Source organism: Sesamum indicum, linkage group LG10 (genome assembly GCF_000512975.1).
Source record: "Sesamum indicum cultivar Zhongzhi No. 13 linkage group LG10, S_indicum_v1.0, whole genome shotgun sequence".
NCBI classification, from domain to species: Eukaryota; Viridiplantae; Streptophyta; class Magnoliopsida; order Lamiales; family Pedaliaceae; genus Sesamum; species Sesamum indicum.
Genome location: NC_026154.1, coordinates 6,239,653 through 6,260,324, shown reverse-complemented (window position 1 = coordinate 6,260,324; position 20,672 = coordinate 6,239,653). Strand labels below are relative to the sequence as shown.

At 36.7% G+C, this 20,672-nt stretch overlaps 5 protein-coding genes and 1 non-coding gene across 6 annotated transcripts in view; 3 read left to right on the top strand and 3 right to left on the bottom strand.

Annotated features, from left to right (window-relative positions):
- On the top strand, positions 825–3,795 carry LOC105172124 (pentatricopeptide repeat-containing protein At2g17525, mitochondrial). Its single transcript, XM_011093464.2, has one exon. The coding sequence runs from the start codon at positions 1,078–1,080 to the stop codon at positions 2,953–2,955; it is 1,878 nt and encodes a 625-aa protein (XP_011091766.1). The 5' UTR covers positions 825–1,077; the 3' UTR covers positions 2,956–3,795.
- On the top strand, positions 4,610–4,683 carry TRNAV-CAC. Its single transcript has one exon. It is a non-coding gene; the product is annotated as a tRNA-Val (tRNA).
- LOC105172123 lies at positions 5,334–9,042 on the bottom strand. The gene is made up of 6 exons (XM_011093463.2): positions 8,613–9,042; positions 7,566–7,643; positions 7,058–7,157; positions 6,405–6,547; positions 5,929–6,173; positions 5,334–5,734 (listed from the first exon to the last, which is right to left on the bottom strand). The coding sequence occupies exons 1-5, from the start codon at positions 9,012–9,014 to the stop codon at positions 5,952–5,954; spliced, it is 945 nt and encodes a 314-aa protein (XP_011091765.1). The 5' UTR covers positions 9,015–9,042; the 3' UTR covers positions 5,334–5,734; positions 5,929–5,951.
- On the bottom strand, positions 11,479–12,118 carry LOC105172122. Its single transcript, XM_011093462.2, has one exon. It carries the CDS (start codon positions 12,029–12,031, stop codon positions 11,732–11,734), a length of 300 nt encoding a protein of 99 aa, XP_011091764.1. The 5' UTR covers positions 12,032–12,118; the 3' UTR covers positions 11,479–11,731.
- On the top strand, positions 13,645–20,006 carry LOC105172121 (U3 small nucleolar RNA-associated protein 21 homolog). Its single transcript, XM_011093461.2, is given in 9 exon segments — positions 13,645–13,938; positions 14,067–14,094; positions 14,530–14,630; positions 16,634–16,837; positions 16,948–18,421; positions 18,424–18,575; positions 18,578–18,854; positions 18,960–19,174; positions 19,435–20,006. Coding segments are annotated over 9 exon segments (2,727 nt in total). The 5' UTR covers positions 13,645–13,812; the 3' UTR covers positions 19,585–20,006.
- The window catches only part of LOC105172120 (leucine-rich repeat receptor protein kinase MSP1-like), a 3,367-nt gene continuing 2,685 nt past the window's right edge, over positions 19,991–20,672 (bottom strand). The window contains 1 exon segment of the mRNA XM_011093460.2: positions 19,991–20,672. This exon segment is cut by the window's right edge and continues 4 nt beyond it. Within this exon segment, the coding sequence (XP_011091762.2) occupies positions 20,082–20,672 (591 nt within the window). The 3' untranslated portion in view covers positions 19,991–20,081.

Here is a 20,672-nt window from a genome sequence, read left to right as displayed (position 1 = left end):
TTATGCAGTAGACAATATCCCACCCACATGGCGGGGTTCGAACCTATAACTTCTAAAATTATGAAGCCTCAGCTTCGTCAACTGAGCTATGCCTCATCGATAAATAAATTCTTTTTCTAATCAAACTATTTTTATATATCTTAACTCTTATAAAGGTAATTTAATCATACAAGATTTGTTCCACCTCCATTAAGTTAGTAAAAGGTCACACACAAAAAAAAATCTATTTTGATTTATATTATATAATTGAGGATAATAATATAAAAAAATACATATTTAATCCAATTTCTATCAAATAATACTAATTCAAATAATTATGAAAATATCAATTCAAACATTTCCTCCCAATTCAAATCATTATAGAAATAAAAACGCATGCTAAATGCGGAACAATATAGAGATAATTCTCTAGTAATAATTCAAAAACACTAACAAAGTTTTATGTCCAACAACCATTCGCACTATTTGCAAAAAATAAACAGAGAAAAATCGAAAGCCGCTCCAAGAATATTAATGTACTTTTATATATTGTCGGTTGTGAGTCGAATATAATTGTTTATGCATACTTTAATACATTACAGTGTTGTGTTTGCACAAAATAAGAAATACATTTCAATTATTATTTTTTATCGAGAGAATTTTGTTTATTAATTTATTAAAACTTTTTATTTCACTAGCCAAAAGAAAAAGTCAAAATGATTTATTTATTAAAACTAATAAAAAAAAGTATGAAAAATAGCCAAAAAAAAAAAAAATAGATGCGGGCTTTGGCTTCTTATCGTGACTACAGCTCCTTATCGTCAGCGCTCCTCCCTCAACTGCCACCTGCTCGGTTGGATTTTGCTCTCTTACGTTTAAAATAAAGCAATTTCGAGTAAAAAATTCTGAGAAGGGTCGAAGTTTCAAAACAGCTTCCGAGGCCTGCGCCACACGTGTAATTGGACAAGAACAGTAAACTGCGGTGCATGGCAAATTCTAGGCTGTTTGTTTTGCCGGAAAATAGAATAGGGGAGAAAAGTTCTTTGTGCATGACAGGGTGATTTTAGGGGATTTGCAGTGTCACTATTTGGAAAATCCATGTCTAGTATCTTTAACCTTTCAAAACTGCTAACTAGAAGAACTAATCAAAAGTTGCCGCCTTTCTCACACACAGATTCAAGATTCACCTCTACTACCTCTGTCTTACTACCAACCCACCAGCAAATAGCCCATCTCATTCTGGACCAGAAATCAGCAAACAAAGCTCTCCAAACCTTCGAATGGGCCTCGAAGATTCCCAACTTCACCCACACGCTGTCCACTTACCGAGCTTTGATCCACAAGCTCTGTACTTTCCGACAATTTGAAGTTGTCGAACAATTGCTTGATGAAATGCCCACGAAAATTGGTTTGTCCCCTGATGATGACATTTTCATCACTGTTGTCCGTGGTTTTGGGCGGGCTAGAAAGACAAGGGACATGATTAGAGTGCTTGATTTGGTGCCCAAGTTTGGTAAAGGGGCCCCGTCTTTGAAGCTGTTGAATACAATTCTTGATGTTCTGGTGAAGGAAGATATTGATATTGCTAGGGAGTTCTACAGGAAGAAAATGATGGGGAATGGCCTGAAGGGTGATGATTACACTTACGGGATTTTGATGAAAGGCTTTTGCTTAACAAATAGAATAGGTGATGGGTTTAAGCTTCTGCAAGTAATGAAGACTCACGGTGTCAAGGTGAATGTTATTGTGTACAATACATTGATGTATGCTCTTTGTAAGAATGGAAAGGTTGGTAGAGCTAGGAGCCTAATGAATGAAATGGAGGAATATAGTGATGTGACTTTTAATATTCTGATATCAGCATATTGTAATGACAACAATCTAGTGCAGGCTCTGGTGATCATGGAAAAATGCTTTAGTTATGGGTTTGTGCCAGATGTTGTCACCTTGACTAAGGTGATAGAAATTCTATGCAATGCGGGGCGTATCTCTGAAGGAGTTGAGGTATTAGAGAGAGTGGAGGGCAATGGAGGGACTCTTGATGTTGTGGCCTATAACACATTGTTGAAGGGTTTTGTTAAAGCAGGAAAAGTAAAAGCAGGATGTGGCTATCTCAAGCAAATGGAGATAAAGGGATGTCTACCAAACACCGATACATACAATGTTCTGATTGCAGGATTCTGTGAGTCTGGAATGTTGGATTCAGCTCTTGATATGTTTGATGAAATGAAAAGGGTCGGTGTACGCTGGGATTTTGTCACATTTGAGACACTAATTCATGGATTCTGTTCTACTGGAAGGATTCGGGATGGGTTTAAGATCTTCGAATTAATGGTTGAGGGTAAAGGTGGTTGTGCTGGCCGTATTGGTCCTTATAATAGCATTTTATACGGTTTATACAAGGAAACTTGTCTTGATGAAGCACTAGAGTTTCTAAACTATATGAGAAATTTTTTCCCTTGTGCTGTGGGTCGGAGTTTGAGGATTCTGCAATTATGTCAAGAGGGGGGCATAGAGGAAGCAAAGCAAATTCTTGATAAGATGATTGAAGAAGGAGGCTTTCCAAGTGCTCTTGTATATGCAAGTTTGATTCAAGGATTTTCCAAAAGTGGACGCATGAAGGAAGCAGTAGAGCTAATGAATAAGATGATTGGCCATGGTTATTTCCCAGTTGCATCAACTTTTAATGCTTTGATCAGTGGGTTCTGCCAGCTGGGAAAAGTTGGGACAGCGGCGAGGCTAATGGAGGACCTAAAGATGAGAGGTTGCTTGCCTGATTCTGAAAGCTATGGCCTTATAATCAAAGCCTTTTGTAGGCAAGGGGACTTCCATGAAGCCTTAATGTTGTTTATGCAAATGGTGGAGAAGGGTATTAGACCTGATTATTATGCATGGAATTCGTTGATTCTGGTGGCATTAGAAGGCAAGAATTTGTTCCAAGAGCATGAACTAATGCAGTGGCTGATTGAAACCTGATTTTCATCAAGAAAACCAAGGGTTCAATCGTTTCTTCCTGCATTTCCTTTTTGTCATCTTTGATTAATTAATACTACAGTTCAAGATTTTCACAATTGAAAAGCATAATCAAATTTGACAAATAAAATTCTTTCTTTGACCATGAATATCTTAATTTTTCAATGAGAAAGACATATGTTATGTAAAGAAACCACCAGAGCAGAAAGACAAGAATTCATGTATACCAAACTATTATGATCCAGTGAATGCTTATGGGAATACCAAACTTCCAATATGGCAAAATTGAACTTTTTGTTTCCTAGGACAGGGATTTGAACTTTTGGTGTTCCCTACTTTATGGGGTTAATTTTTTTGGTCCCGTAAAATTAAAAAAGGTTCCAAATTTGGTTCCATGCACTAATCCTAAGTACCAAATATGTTAGGTTTTGGAACCACATCTGCAATCTTTTTTAATTTTGTGGGACAAAAAATATTAATCCTTTAAAGTTGTGGGTAAAAAATGCAACGATTCTATCATACGGGATTAAAAGTACAATGCCCTCCACTCTTTCACCTCCCTTCCCCTCCGTGTACTTGTGTTTGTGGAGGTAGAGGAGGAAAGGTGAACAATAATGGGTATCTTCGGACCATTTCGAGCACTTGGATACTTAACAACTCAGGTTCCGGGCTCCATACAGCTGCTCGACACCACCGAGACATTCGTCACAGAAAGTGTTGGCAAAGCTTTTGATCAAATTGATTTGAGTCATGAAAATAACAATATAGGATAGAAGTTTAGAGTAACCTCTGAGTTGTTATGTTTCATCAGCCATAGTTTTCAGATGGCCCTTAATGTGATGAGGTTACGAAGGATTCATGTATGTAATAAAGTTGTTAATGTTATTGTTTAATATAGTTGACTCACATATTCTACTTTAGTATGGTGGCTCTACTTGGCTTGTTTATTTATTACAAGATGATTTTAGTATTAAAGGCATCAAGAGAAGACATTCTTTGTGAGCTCATGTACTGCAACTTTTGCTTATCTGAGTTACTGAGAATAATTTGGAGCTGCTGTGCTCACTATGCATCAGCTTTTTGAATATGTTGTTGGTTGGAGCCTAGAGGTGTCAAAAAAAATCAGATTGGAAGGACAAAGCCATAAACAGCTTCTTGCCATAACATAACTGGACTGAATCTCTTTAGTGTTTAACATGTGATTGGATGGTGAAATCATTTGTGATTGCACAGACATTTTGGTAGAGGTTAAATACCAACTAATCTACTTGGACTTGTCTGCTGCAAGTCTTGTCTGATATGCTGTTGTCTTATGTATAAATGCAATGGGAGCCTTTAACAAAAAGAAGAATAAAGTGTTTGGATGAATAATTATCCCTTGACATACTATGAGCATTTTAAGATAATCTAAAATGACTAGCAGAACTGGTAAAACAAACAAGTCAGATTTACCTAAGATCAACGGAGACTATCAAACTTTCATCACGAATTGCCACGTGGCCCTTCTTAGTTCCTTCAGTCGACTACACAGCTTAGTTTCTTGAGGATGACTTTATTTTTATTTCAGATTCTTTTCCATGTATGCGAAGATAGAATTTGAATTTATGTCTGACTGTTGTTGGTAGATACCTTGAAACTTCTTAAACATTTGAGCAGTGTCTGGGTGGTGTAGTTGGTTATCACGCTAGTCTCACACACTAGAGGTCCCCGGTTCGAACCCGGGCTCAGACATTCCTGTTTCAGATTTAACCTTTTTCCTTGCCAAACAATTTTATATGAATATTCAATTTGAATTATAATATATTTTGACCAAAAGTTCATATTTCAATTTAGATCATTATAAAGCAAAACTGTTGTTGTGTTCTCCGACTCAGTTGTTGAGATGTGTATGAATGAACTCTCGAAGAACTGCACCCTCTAAATCAGCAAAATAGTCTAGTAATTAAGCTATAAACCTTTTCATTAGAATATCAAGAGAATTTGGACCTAAATGCCAATGCATAACTCATTATTTTATGTTTTTTAATTAATTTGGACAAAACATCACAACAAAGGATTGAATAGGTAAATGAATTGAGTCCAACATTAGTATCAGTGTTCAGTTCAGTTATGCAGTAGCAATGCATGCAAGTGAAAATTTAGTAACACAGACCAAGAATCATTGTTCGCGTGTACTTGTCAGACTGTTGCTGAGTAATTTTTGGATATCAAACGTACCTCCCCAGAAGGTAATTTTAATGTGGTTTGCGATACCAGAAGCAAGTGTTGGTGGTCATAGAGATAATGAGCAGAGGTGAAAAAGTGTGTCTGACAACAGGAAATATATACCAGAATACTCATCTTCTATGCAACATAAGAATGCTACCCAAAGACACTGCACAGAACGTAAGTTTGCTCTTCTCTAATATAAATATACACCACGGGAAAAGAAAACAACTGCAGAAGATGCTAAGGAGTAGGCATGTTCCAGTTGTTGTGTCGACCGTGATGAAATGCAAAAGAAAGTGTCAAACTTGATTGAATGCATCACTAATCTCTTTCTTTGTAAATATTACAATTCTTTCATGTTCTCACCAAGCGTTTGTTAGGATAATTGCCTTCCAAGCAATAGACCCGCCGGCAAACGCCTCATACTGTTTTTACTTAATTACAAAATAATTTTCTGTGTGGTGATTGCGTACTGACGGGGTGATGAGTACTAACTACTATTGTATTCCTATCCAGCGGTTAATGAGTTCGGTCTGCAAACTTATTAACTTATCTGCAATCGTCCTATCCGAGTCTGAAAACATAAAATAAAGTTAATAAGTTCCATTTGTGCATGATATGCAACATAACATAACAAAAATTCGGACACAAAGGGCAAAAACACATATTCTAGGACGTCCATATATACATATGCAGACATGAGCAGTGAACCTAGTATTACTATATTACTTTGCTATCAGACAGACTTCTGTTCTATGCAACACAAACCTTTTACAATGTCCGTCGTTGTCTCAGTGCTCGTCGCCTTCCGATTTATGCAGATTGTGAAGAATGTACAAAGAAGCCGAAGACAAGAATACACACACAGAGTAGCTCAACAACTCCATCCCAGTAGTTATTGTTGCCATCTTGCTCCTCTCAAACATCTTCACCAGAAGGATCATCACAATCACATGTCCTACTTTCGTCTTCAGCTCGTCAATTGAACTGATCTTCATCCACTTTGGCCTCTCCTGCAGTTGTGTACAAGTTACCGGTTACAAACACCAGAAACAAGCGAATGGAGGAATATGAAAAACGGTCTGCGTTCTTGCTATCAGTTTGAGGAAGTTCTTAGTTACTAGCAATCGGAGCACACTGTGTGTTGTGTGTGCATAATTTGAATCTTTATAAAAAAATATAAAATGAACGATTCATTAAAGCTGTCCAAAATGAAATTAGAATTAAGGATGCGGTAATATTACCTTCAAAGCAAACATGCCAAATAAGGAAGAGCCCTTGAGTGCTCGGTCAATGGCGGGAGGTATATCGGGAGGCACGTTTGAAATGAATAATCCATACAAGCCCATCCCAAATATTAACATGACGGTCCCAGCCAGATATACATCTGCACTAACGAAACTATGATCTCAATCAGGAAAGAGAGAAAATTTGATGAGCAAGTTTTGCTTTCAAGGTGTTTGATAAATGCCTGATTAAATCTTTGTTGACTTGTTTGGTTTTGCTTGGTCTTTGGTATCACTGTTGTGGGAATGAAAAATGATGTATTGTTATATGAATTGGAGATGAAGTTTGGATTTTTTTGTATTGTGTATTATTATATGCATTGAAGAAAGTTCAAGAAACCACTGTTGTTGTTTGTGAAGAGAGAGAAATTTAGCAAACTAGTCTTCATTTAGCACCATCTCATTGTTATATATATATTTTTTAATATTTCGGTTTTTCAACCAAAAAAACCGGTTATGACAGAAACCAAAGCAAAGCTTCTCAGTTCGGTTTCGATTTCTGAATACAGGGAACCAAACTTTGGGTTAACTGAACTGAAAAATGACCAAAAACAGTTCAGCTAATTACTGTCGAAGTAGCTTTCCCGCTGTAAGAGCTGTAAGAAACTCACCAATAGCTTCAACTAATCGTAGAACCATTTGCCCAGAATGGACCCCTTTGACGCAGCTTATCCAATAAACTTTATATGCATCAAATATGTAGACGCATCCCTACAAAAAATTCAGTCATTCTGAACAGATCTTTGATACAAACAAGTGAGAGGTTCATCAATCGCATGCTTGTGAGGATGAACTATTAATTTTACTTCTAGTAAAGGAAATAAGCCTCTTAGATGAGATAACGAATCAGCAAAAACATGTGAGCAGAATTTATATTTGTGAGAAACCCAAAAGATTGTTTTCAAGCCCTTGCAATAATGTCTTGCATCCAGGGGTAATTTATCGTGTGAACGTAGGCCAGGTGAGGTTCATATTATAAGAAACCAGCTTGGGTATGCTTAAATTATTTAAAAGAACAATTATAACAGAAAAGAAGTATTTACAGAATCATGGTCAAGATTCCTACTGCTTGAGCTGATAATTTGAGATGAGAAAGTGAAAGGGATTCCTGAAAATTACATTGAGAAAGCACAACAGAGAACCTGCTAACGAACCCCCAACTGCTAGAAGTGCCAAGAAGCGAAAGTCGAATATGACCTGCACAGGTAGAAGAAAAGCAACATATCTCATAGGAAAAAGGAAAATCATAATAAGCATATTTACTAATCTGGATAGAGTATGTCAGGATTTTGAAGGTATTGTTTCAATCAAGATTCGTCAAGAAATATTCATCAACATATCAAATAGATTGTATTCTTCACTTCATCAACAGGGAAAAACCTTTAGAATTTGTTTATTTGCTTCCACACGGCAAAAGAGTTCAAATCCTTCAATTCTCATCTTAAACTATACTTTGTAAAATATTCATGCATTTCAAATCCATTTCATGTGGAACCATTTGAAATCGTCTTTTCAAATCTTCAATACAAATACTAATCCATCCTTTCAAATGGAGGCTTAGTCATTTTGAAGAGAATGCTGGAAAGTTCTGGTCAATTTATTGTACATGTTTTCTTCTTAACTCTCATGTAACAAAAGCGAAAAGAACCCTCTTCCATCCCCATAACCTCAATTGTTCGCCTCCATGTTTGGCATTTCAGCCAACGAATGGTTTAAAAGATTACATTTAGGATCATGCTGTCCAAGTTTGAACACTTAGCCAACTGACTCGCCTCCTCAAATAGAAATGCTTGATATGCAGTCTGAATAAACGGTTCAAGGAAATTAACCATGCGCTTACTCGAATGTGCAGCAAGACACTAGGCCACATAATCATCAACACACAAGAGGCATGATTTCTCTTTACTTAATAGTTAATACCTGTATAAAAACTTCCAAAGCATATCCAACTATAAACTAACACAAATCATTTAGATTCCACTACCTGAGGAATAATGACGAACATGATAAGCACAACACAACATCACCATCGATGAAGCTAAGCTTGTAGTTATGATTGTCAAAGTCACAGAGGGGATTCGGCCTATAATTCTACAAGGAATACTTCTTCCATTGAAGCAAAATCTAGAGCAAAACCACAGCCCCGTTACACAGAAGTCTACATACCTTCTCAATGGTAGACTCAGTAGACTGTACAAATTTCACGACCGCGCTCCCATTCGTATTCGCCAAAGCATAATCGTAGGGTGACTCCGGCGACTTCAAAGGCTCAACAAACTGCCCTTTCGGAATCGACCCTTTTGCGGATACACTCAAACTCCCAGTTCCTGTCGCTGGTGAAGATTCATGAAAAGCTGCGGATGAAGATGAAGAAGAAGAAGGGCTCAAAGAATCAAAAGAAGATGAAATTTTTCTGGGAATTTTCTTGGCAGAGCGTGGAGTGGATATGCAGGTAAAGAAAGGGTTGGCTGAAACTGAAGATGAGAGCGCAGCCATTGAAGAGAGAGAGAGAGAGAGAGAAGCGTCTGAAATGGAGGAAGTTTGCGGGGCTGTAGGAAGAGGAGACATTTGTCGATCAGGGCTTTGTGTTTCTTGGCGGGTAGTGTAGTGGAGTTTAAATCATTTTTCTATTACAAATTACTTGATGGATATTTGTTCGATTCTTACAGGTGGAAAACTTTCATGCTTATCATTTATTCTGCAATTAAAGAAGAACAAGTTTCATTCACACTGACAATCCACGGAAACGTTGATGTAATTGTTTATTGGTTTATTCATATTAATGGAAAAAAAAAATGCACATTTTACTTGTGAATCGCGAATTATGACATTACTATATCAAGGTATTTACTAATAAATAAAAAGACTTTGAAAGTCTTGGGACCAAGTGCTCAATCGGGGTCAATGTAATTTGGGTGGACGCTACAATAGATAAACACGTTATGGTCACACTAAAAGGAATTTCGATGATTACTCTCAAAGGATCAAGTCGTAGAAAACTTAGGAATGTTTAGTAAGTATGTGAGTGATCTTAGAGTGACCAGACCCCGGTTTTGGGGATGAAGAACCATATGCCTATATAAGGGTAGATATGTACAATGTTATGGGCTCCTTTGAATTAGATTTTGATTTGATGGAGGGAAGTGAGTCGTACAAGTCCAACTGATAAAGACAGAAGGTGGTTCAGGGAAGATTAGCAAACGAGTTACCAAGGAATTATGAGTGTGTTGATAACATACTAGGTTAAACTTTGTTAAGCTTATATGGAATTTGATACCATTATAAATATCTTTTTATTATTTGAGAAATCACTAATATCTCTATACCAATATTCATTCAACAATTGACCTATTTTATTAGTTTTTGTTAGCGTTCCATTCAATTTTATAATAAAATTGTCCAAAATATCCTTTTAAATGCCAAACACCATTTTACTTATCTGTAAAAAATATATATTAATTTTATTATAACGTCCATCCAATATTAAATTCTTTTATATTTTTTTTTCAATTATCGTCCAAAGCTTACATAATCATGTCATATATCAAGCGGTATCAATAAATTCTCAAACAATCAAAGATTTTTTCACTATATGTGGATTCGTTTTTGGTTCATTGTTTGTATCAAAATATTTTTCTTCATTTTGACTTGGCTTTTACTGTTAGAAACTCAAAAAAACAAGATGCCACTCGCTTGGTCACATTGGATTTCCTGCTGTAAATCCAATTATATACACACCATCATATTCAAAAGTTAAATCATCTCATGTATTTAAAGATAGATCAACAACAGCATGCATGCACTACAATAAACAGACTGCTTAGGTTTCCAAATCAGAGTAGCAATGAGAAATATAGTGCCACTAAACCTCCAAATCAGTTGGAGCTTGAAAATGCAACCAGTTGTTTAAAATGCTATGCTGATGAACAATCTGAGATAGGGTGATGAGTTTCATTTGACTGATGAAGCATGCTCTCTTATTCTTCTTATATCAACGAGATGCAGAAGAATGTAAGGAAAACGACACACATGTTGAGTTATATCATACTTCCCCTGAACAAGATAGCAAATCAAACTGCACATAAACTGATATTGCAGAGTTCCTATGCTCTCAACATCTTGTATTATACGGTTGATGAAGAACAATCTCTCAACACATAAATTCTTTTACTCTACGAGTTCATCAACATCAGAAACTGAAACAGACAGGAGAAATACTTTATACCAATTCTCTACAATTCAATGTACTCAAATGAAAGAATTGAAGCGAGTGAAATAAGCTTCGCAGAATTAGTTTTGTTATGAAAACCTTCTGTTTCTACAAACCACCCAAGATTTTCTACGATATTAGTAACAACTGAGATGAAAGAAGTGAGGACAAGCGCTAGAAATACACTTACCCAACTCTTCCCTAGGAGATCTGCACAGCATTGTTCACTTTGCAACCCATGCTATCTCTCAATTTTGATACAGATAAATACCAGTAAACTTGCAAGTTAACAATATAGCTTATTACAAGCAGCTGGAAATCAGTTGCCTATGTGAAGGGTGGAGAAGAACAAACTAAAACTAATACAAAAAGTGCTGAAGGCACAGTTCATGCAGTAATTGCATTAATCAAACAGCTATAACCAGAAAATGTTCACCAGCAGAAGAAAAACAAACCGGAGATCACATCATATTACTGCCATACTAGCCATAATCGAGAGGTAACTTAAGATGCATGTAATATGGAACCAAGACTCCAGTCCATTTAAGGATCACACAAGAAGCACAACCATCTCCATCGGATTCAAGAACATCGAATTTCACAAAACTTGCAAAGCTCAGTCCACGACTATACTTATCAAATCACATGCAGAGTCACATTCAACTTGAAACCCTCCTCCTTATTGATTGCAAAAGAAGATTTCATGAGGAATATGCATCATGTCTCAAGCATCACGTAATCGAATCATTCGCAATGTTCAAGCACAAGCACCACTCAGAAATCACCCAATGAGCTGAAAAGTAAAGGCACATACATACAACCTACAAAACTACAATCAAGGAATTTTCAGATACAAAAATGGAGTTCTTACATGAAAGCATCCAAAACAACGCAATATACAATAAGCTAGCGTAATTGCATCTGAAAAGTCAAACTTTATATATGAGGAAAATCTCCAGAAATACAAATTACATTCCCTCTTCAGCACGCCACCAAAGTCACAATTTTCTACGACGAACAACTCAAGCAGCTCTCTCAGTCCCTCCCCACTTCTCCTAATTTCTCCTCCGATAGTTCAAAAGACAACCCGGAACTGAGGCGCGTCGGAGCCACTCGCCGGCAGGATCTCCCACCGGCACGGCTCGAGTTCGTCGGAAACGGGACAGTAGCCCGCCAGAGTCACCTTGTCAGCGGAGGCGGCCACCGACCCGAATTCGAAAACCGACACGTCAACTGCTGGAGGGTCGGGTCTCCGGACCTCGACCGCCCCGTTCATGCCCGGGGCCTCCACTGCCTGATGTTTCGGGTCGGGTTTTGAGACCCGAGATTCTTCCTTCTTTCCGTTGCCTTTGCCGAACCAAGATAGAATTCCCATTGCCAAAAAATCCTGGGCAAGTATTAGGGTTTTGAGTTATCCGGAGCCTAACTGGCTATATAACAAAGGGAAGGGAACTTTTGAAAAATTTCTTGTCCATGGTATCTCCAAATGGGCCCATACTGCAATTGAAATGAACCAATTCCACCCCCAAATTTTTACTTGATACTTTTTGTGACAAGGGCCCAAGAACCCTTTAGTTATCATTTGTATTAATGAAAATCTAACCAGATCAAAATAAGAAAAAAAAGGGTGATTTTTGATATTGCAAACGAGTAGATTATCTCCTATGAAAAAAATAACAATTTATCTTCTTATACTTTTTAAAATGAAGCAATTTACCTCTCTGTCTAATGAGGTTGAGGTAAATTGCTTCATTTTAAAAATTAGAGTTGTAATTTGTTATATTTTAAAAAAAACACAGCGCTATTTTTTTTTTATAAGGGAATAATTTGCTCATTTGTAATATCACATGGAGTTTACTTGCATCTTTCCCAAGAAATAAATAACACTCCATATGAAAAACACTTTATTATGTAATACATTTAATTTGAGTTTATTGTAGTATCAGTTAATTGTACTATAAGTTTATTGATCAAATCTTTGTTAGTTTATTGATATTAATCACCGTTTTTATCAAAAATAAAAAAAATTAATTATTTACTGAAAAACACTTTATTTGGAACCACATAACAAATATATTATATGTGGGGGATATCAATTATATGAAGGATAAAAGTATTATTAATATATAATTCATCATTTAAAGTTATAGTATTATATGTAAATTTTTAAATAATTTTTTCATATACCCAACTTTATATAAGAAATACAAAAAATAAACTTGATAAAAGAATTAATAATTTAGATAAATGTATACTTTATTTTATATAATTCATTTAGATTGAAAACTATGTTAAGATATTTAAATCTAAACTAACATTTATTAGAAAAAATAAAATATTAACTGAATGTATTTTTTGTGTTGTACGACTCATTATAGATCTTAACATAATATATCTTGATGAGAAAATTAATAATTTAGAGGAACATATGCTTTGTGTTATACAATTCATTTTAGAGTGAAAAGTGAACAATATATATTAAGGTATTTAAATTTAAATTGATATTACTTATTAAAAAATAAAATATTAGTTGAATGTATTATTTGTATTATATAATTCATTATAAATTGTAAATGATATTACTTAATCGAAAAATTAATAATTTAGATGAACATATATTTTGTATTATACAATTCATTTTAGAGTGAAAAACTATGTTAATGTATTTAAATTTGAACTGATATTACTTTTTTAAAAATAAAATGTTAATTGAATCATGAATATATTTAAGTCTAATCAAATAATTAATTAAATTATTTAACTATAATTAATAGTGATTAACTAAAATAACAATATAATTATTTGTAGTTAAAAAAAAAGACTTAAAAGTCAAAATTCGAAATTTCTCTTTGAACCCGGGTCGAGGCGGGTCAGACCTATATTATGGATTGTATTTGGTTAATTCGGAAAATTATTGCGGAGGGTATTTGTGTACTTTTGACAAACAGAAAAATCCAAAAATAAACGCCTACTCCTCGTCGTCTCGCCTCCATTAAGTTAAACCCCTTGCTGTATTTTTGTCGCTAAACCCTGAAACGAGGTCGCCGCTCGCCGCCCGTCGCCCGTCGCCCGTCGCCCGTCGCCCTCCGCTCTTTTACCTCCCTCTCCCACCTTGTACTTGTTTTTCTGGAGGTAGACGAAGAAAGGTGAACGATAATGGGTATATTCGAACCATTTCGAGCGCTCGGATACATAACAACTCAGGTTCCGTTCTCCGTGCAGCGGCTCGGGACTGAGACATTCGTCACAGTCAGCGTTGGCAAAGCCTTTCAAGTTTACAACGTATTTGCTTGCTTCTTCCGAATTGCTTTTTTTCCTTTATGCTGATGTTTTCCCTCCCCTTTATTTCGGAAGAGTTACAGTTTCTGTGTTCGTTAAGAATCTGACTGTTTATTACCTTTCATGGGCAGTGTGCTAAGCTGAGTCTGGTGCTCGTCGGTAAGCTTCCAGCTTTCCTAAATGATTGTTCTATTTCTTTCTTTCTTTTTTTTTTTTTTCTGTTCTCGGGTTTTATTTGGAGCAGGTGTCTTTGAAATTGAGATACTTCGTGGGCTTTCTTTTAACTTTGTTTAAATGTTTGTTTGGTGCAGAGTAGTTTAAAGAGTGTGCACAAATAAGTTTTTTGGTTGGCGATGAAATATTTTGTTTCGCAAAATGTGCAAGTCATATTTGTTTCCAATGATTTTGGATATGTTCATCTCAATTTTTCGGTGTTTCAATTTTAGATGCAAATGCCAAATGTAAAAATTCTTTTTTAAATATTCAGTGTCTCCTCTTCTGGGAAGCTATTCACATGTTTTGGACCTTCTACTGATGTGGTACGGAAAAAATGTTTCTCAGGTGGTTTTTTCTGATTACTTTTGTGAAATGCAGGTCCGCAACTGCCAAAGAAGATACGAGCTTTGGCCTCTTATCGTGACTACACATTTGCAGCATATGGACATAATATAGCTGTTTTTAAGCGTGCTCATCTGGTAAATTTCTGACAAAAATTACTTCTGAGATATAAGATATATTATCTTGCTGCTTTCTTACTTATTGAAGGCCTCCCCTCCCATGTCAAGTATGCCTTTAGTATTCAGGCTTTCCCTGTTGGCTCTGATCAAATTGGTTTGAGTCTTGAGAATAATTATATAGGAGAATTTTAGAGTAACCTCTGTGTTTTTATGTTTCATCAGCCATGGTTTTCTCATGGTCCTTGAACTGATGAGGTGACAAAAGGATTCATGTAGCCAACCTGCACGAGTAGCAATGAGGCCTAGTTTTGTTTAATAGAGTTGATTCTATACATTACATGCTGTAATACTATTTTATTTTAGTATGGTAGCTCTATTTGGGTTGTTTATCTATTACAAGATGATTTTAGTATTAAAGGCATCGAGTGAAGTCATTCTTTGTTGGCTCACATACTGCAACTTTTGCTTATCTGAGTTACTGATTGGATGCAGTCGCTAATTTGATGATTTGTTTTTGTGCTCTCTTGCTCCCTCTCTCTCTCTCTCTATTTGTATGTTGTGTAGTCATAGATAACGCAGAAAAAAAGTATAGAAGACTGCTACAATGTTGTGGTGAACTTATTGTAAGTCAGCTTTTCATCCACATATGAGAATAATTTGGAGCTGCTCACTAATGTTTTTAGAAGGTATTTTCCATAGTGGTTCCAGGATGTTGGAATAGCATCAACTTTTTGAATATTTTCTTCATTAGAGCCTAGAGGTGTCAAAAATCAGATTGAAAGGAAGATGAAAGGACAAAGCCACAAACATTTTGTTGCCATAGAATAACTTGATTGAGTCTCTTTAGTGTTTATCATGTAATTAAATGGTGAAATAATTTATCACTGGTTCTGGTGAGCGGTTTTTTCTGGGAAAAGTAGTTTTTGTGATGATTACACTGATTAGGTGATAGATTAGCCTGCGTTGCTTGCCCCCTAGCTTCAAGGTAGATATGGTACTTGCTCACTCATTAGAAGACTTCTCATGACTATTTCCATATGACGGTACATCAAAATATGACAGTCACAGTAATATGGCCTTCAAGAAACTGACTGCTCTACACCTAAAGTAGTTTCTAGCTATCCAATTTCTAATGTCATAATACATTGGGGTTGATGGGTTAGAATTGTGTTTCTAGAAATTATGATGATTGGTTTTGAGTTTAGGATCTACAAATGCTGATTTTGCTTCTGTTCTTTCCTCCTTTCTTTTGTATGAGAGAAGAAATTTAACATGATTTTGGTTCTCCAAGGGTGATATTGATATATCTTCCCAAAATAGATCATAGGAGAACAGGATCTGATAGATTATTCTCTCTCTCTCTTTAAGAATTTACTCTGCGGCACAGCAATCCAGCAAAAGCTACAAAATTGCTGTCTGCAAAGCTTGATTGTTGTGTGTGGTGTTACATATTGGAGGTCCAAAATGGGATGTGAGAGGTCTATATCGTAATGGCTTATAAGTCTTATGGCTCTTATTCGTGCTGATTTTGACTTCATCAATTAGATTCTTGAAACATTTTTTTGGAAATTTTTATCATAATTCAAAGAAAATTGACTTTAGCATATCAATATTTATGAATGACACATCATTAAAGGCTGTTGGTTTGACAGACTGACTTACCTTGCATGGCCCATGTGAACTGGGACAACAGTGTGAATATGTTTTTTCAATTGTCGATTGAATGTTCGTTCTTTAGGTTTTTGTTCTTGCTGAAATTTCAAAATTCTTGGTCTGGATACTTAAGTGAGTGCTACAGCTTTGGATATGGATAAAGAATGACAAGTGGGTTTCAGATGACACTTTTTGGAGCATGACATGATAAAAAAAACATAGTTTCAAATTCACCAATAAAAGTTTTATTGGAAACAGCATCATCCCTCTTTCTTTATACTCGTTTATGGCAATAACAGTAGGCTTGTTTACATGTGATGATTTTTCCTCGCATAAACTGGATACACATAGTACTTCAAATTTTACAGGTGTCAACTTGGGAAAGCCATAATGCTAAGGTCAATCAGTTGCTTCTTCTCGGTGAACGCATCATCAGCACCGATGTTAAAGGCAACATCTTTATCTGGGCTTTTAAAGGAGTGACTGAGAATCTTTCTCCAGTTGGTCACATTTCACTAGGAAACAAGTTTACTCCAACCTGCATAATGCATCCGGATACTTATCTTGAGCAGGTACCCTCTTTTCACCATTAAATAGCGCTGGCAACATTCTAGCAGGAAATATGGTTATAACTAGCTGCATTAGTTTCCTGTAAACTTCCTCTCAAAATGTATTGTAACAGGTACTTCTTGGAAGTCAAGAAGGTTCTTTGCAACTATGGGACATTAGCACAATGAAAAAAGTTAATGAGTTCAAAGGATGGAATGCAGCCATCTGCTGTTGTGTTTCTTCTCCAGCACTAGATGTTGTTGCTGTTGGCTGTTCTGATGGAAAGATTCATGTTCACAACATTCTTCGTGATATTGAGATTGTTAGTTTCACTCATTCTACAAAAGATCCTGTGACTGCATTATCTTTCAGCACAGATGGGCAGCCTCTTTTAGCGTCTGGTGGTTCATCTGGTGTCATAACTATATGGAATCTTGAGACGAAGAGATTTCACTCTGTCATTAAAGAGGCTCATGATTGCTCTGTAGTTTCTCTTCATTTTTTTGCACGCGAGCCTGTGCTGATGAGTTCATCAGCAGACAACTCCATAAAAATGTGGATTTTTGACACTAGTGAGGGGGATCCTCCTCGTCTCCTACGTTTTAGAAGTGGGCATAGTGCTCCTCCTCTGTGTATCAGATTCTATGCCAATGGAAGACACATCCTTTCTGCTGGCCAGGATCGTGCCTTTCGGCTGTTCTCCGTTATACAGGATCAGCAGAGTAGAGAACTTTCCCAACGTCATGTATCAAAAAGAGCAAAGAATCTCAAAGTCAAGGAAGCAGAAATAAAACTTAAGCCCGTAATTGCATTTGATGTTGCTGAAATCAGGGAGCGCGATTGGTGCAATGTAGTTACATGCCACGTGGATACTGCCCAAGCTTATGTCTGGAGGCTTCAAAATTTTGTGATCGGCGAGCACATTCTATCACCACACCCAGAGGATCCAACACCAGTTAAGGCCTGTGCGATCAGTGCATGTGGCAATTTTGCAGTATTAGGGACTGCAGGTGGTTGGATTGAGCGATTTAATCTTCAATCAGGAATTAGTCGAGGCAGTTACCTGGATATGTCAGAAAGAAAACCCTGTGCTCATGATGGAGAAGTGGTTGGTGTTGCTTGTGACTCAACCAATACCATCATGATAAGTGCTGGTTCCTGTGGAGATGTAAAAGTTTGGGATTTTAAGGGACGTGAATTAAAATCCAGATGGCAAATAGATTGTGCATTAGTCAAGATTGTATATCACCGGTACAATGGTCTTCTGGCTACTGTAGCAGATGATTTAGTTATTCGTTTGTTCGATGTTGTTGCACTAAGAATGGTTCGGAAATTTGAAGGTCATTCGGATCGTATAACAGATGTATGCTTTAGTGAGGATGGAAAATGGCTTTTGACATCCAGCATGGATGGGACTCTCAGAATTTGGGATGTAATCCTAGCTAGACAAATAGATGCTGTACATGTTGATGTGTCTGTGACCGCATTGTCTCTATCACCAAATATGGATGTCTTAGCAACTACTCATGTGGACCAGAATGGGGTTAACCTGTGGGTTAATCAGGGAATGTTTTCCGCCCCTAGTAAAGCTGATTCCTGTGGGACTGGCAGGAAGTTGTGAGCGTCAATTTGCCCACTGTCTCCTCAGTGGAAAAATCTTTAGCTAACAGTTTTGAGGAGGCTAAAGTAAACCCTGAAGAAGCCGAAGATGCTCATCACTTCCCAGTTTCAGATCAACAAATACCCGATCTTGTCACACTTTTTCCCTGTTGCCCAAAAGTCATTGGCAGAGCTTGATCAATTTGGATATTATAAAAGCCAGGAACAAGCCAATTGAGCCACCAAAAAAACCCGAGAAGGCTCCTTTTTTCTTGCCATCAATTCCATCCCTCACAGGGGAGATTTTGTTTAAACCTAGAGAACCTGCTGAAGATGAAAAGGATTCACAAGCTGGTGAAGAACAAAAGACAAGGCAAAAAGCTGATTTTCCAGCATCTCACTTCCTTCAATTCCTTCAATCCTCAGCAAAGGATAAGAATTGTAAGAATTTCCTCTTCATCATGGGTTGTCACACATTTTGTTTTTTCCACTGTCCCTTTACCTGGAAAACTCCACCTTCATTTACATGTGTTTGAACCTGTGCAGTTGCAGCATTTACGGATTACATTAAAGGTTTATCTTCTTCAACACTGGATATGGAACTCAGAATGCTTCAGATTATAGATGATGAAGATGAGCAAGAGCCCGGCAAGAGACCGGAGCTGCAGTTCATTGAACTTCTGATGGATTACTTTATACAAGAGGTTTCATGTAGAAACAATTTTGAGTTTATACAGGCAGTAATTCGATTATTCTTAAAGGTAACATTTCATCCTTGCTCCTTTTATTTTTTCTTTTTAATATGATTAGTACGTGCTCCACAAGCATCAACTGCCCCCTTAATATGTTGAGCTAGTTTGTGATCCAAGGATCGTCGAGTAATTAAACAGTGTCCTATTCAATAGATCAACTTTCGGTTTTAAAAAAATGTCTGGTGGTTAAATGTATAACTTCGTCCTCATGTGCTTGTTGATGATTGGTTTCTTGGTGTTGATGTAACGGCATTATTTCTTATGAATAGATTCATGGTGAAAGCATACGCCGCCAGCCAGTTTTACAGGAAAAAGCACGGAAGCTGCTTGAAGTTCAGTCTGCAGTATGGCAAAAAATAGATAAGTTGTTTCAAAGTACAAGATGTATGGTCACATTTCTCAGCAACACACAATTTTGAGTTATCACTTATATTTCCTTCTTGCTGTATTTGGTATCATTTTTGTTTTTGAGCGTAAATTTGTTGTACCCTTGTCTCTGAGATTACAAAATTTTGGTGATTCAATGGGAGGCATGTTATTCTTATTATAATAATAGTGAAAATTTACGAGTTATACTTTTCTTTCTGGGATTCTGAAACTTATCTAATGTTCGCTAGCATTGTAATGTATTCGATTTGAATCCCAAATTCCCAATAAATGTCTCGTATTTCTTCATCAAAATTATTAATTAATGATTGTTAATTTGCTGGTGATTGATATCCTAATGTAGCAATGCATTTTCATTGTATCGAAAAAAAAAAGAAAAGGAAAAGAAACTATTCTATCTAATCTCAGAATGCCAATCTTATCTCGAAGACCTGAACATATTGCAGAAAAACATCTCAAAGCATCAAACAGAAGTCATCTTTGGAATGCTTTCTATCCTTCCTCTTCTCGGTATCTTCTTTCATTGCCTTCATTGGGCAGTTTGTGCCCTGCTTCCAACAGATAACAACTTAGAGACAGCCTTGTCTACAAAATCAAAATACTTATCGCTCCAAGGTTTCCTAATCGCTAGTACAAGGTAAGGAACAATAATGCCGGCTGCAAATCCCAAGCCGATGCTAAGATAAAACCATCTATCAATGAATCCATCATTGCTGTCATAGACAACATCGTTCCCATTCTGAGGATCAACCCCTTTGCCTGAATCTTCACCAGGGCACGTTACTACTAGGGGAGCTCCACAGAGGCCAGGGTTCCCCTCAAATGCATTTGGACCAAAAGTCCACATCCGACCCTTGTCTGGAATCTTACCAGATAAATTGTTGTTTGATAGATTAAGATATCCAAGAAAAGACAAGGACTCCATGCTAGCTGGGATGGAACCAGACAGGTCATTACTTGAGAGGTCGAGAGATGTCAACTGTCTTAATCTTGAAATGCTATCAGGAACTTGGCCACTTATGTGATTTCTCGACAGGTTCAAGGCCACCAGGCCCTGTAAATTTGTTAGCTCCACAGGGAAATCTCCTGAGAGGTTGTTTCCAGACAGATCCAGTGACAA

Bases quoted from the DNA above. Each gene is read 5' to 3' on its own strand.
- LOC105172124 (XM_011093464.2), top strand. From the start codon at position 1,078: ATGTCTAGTATCTTTAACCTTTCAAAACTGCTAACTAGAAGAACTAAT.
- LOC105172123 (XM_011093463.2), bottom strand. From the start codon at position 9,014: ATGTCTCCTCTTCCTACAGCCCCGCAAACTTCCTCCATTTCAGACGCT. The intron at 6,548-7,057 runs GTGAGTTTCTTA...TCGTTAGTGCAG, and splicing joins ACGATTAGTTGAAGCTATTG to ATGTATATCTGGCTGGGACC. The intron at 6,174-6,404 runs GTAATATTACCG...ACACAACTGCAG, and splicing joins TTGGCATGTTTGCTTTGAAG to GAGAGGCCAAAGTGGATGAA.
- LOC105172122 (XM_011093462.2), bottom strand. From the start codon at position 12,031: ATGGGAATTCTATCTTGGTTCGGCAAAGGCAACGGAAAGAAGGAAGAA.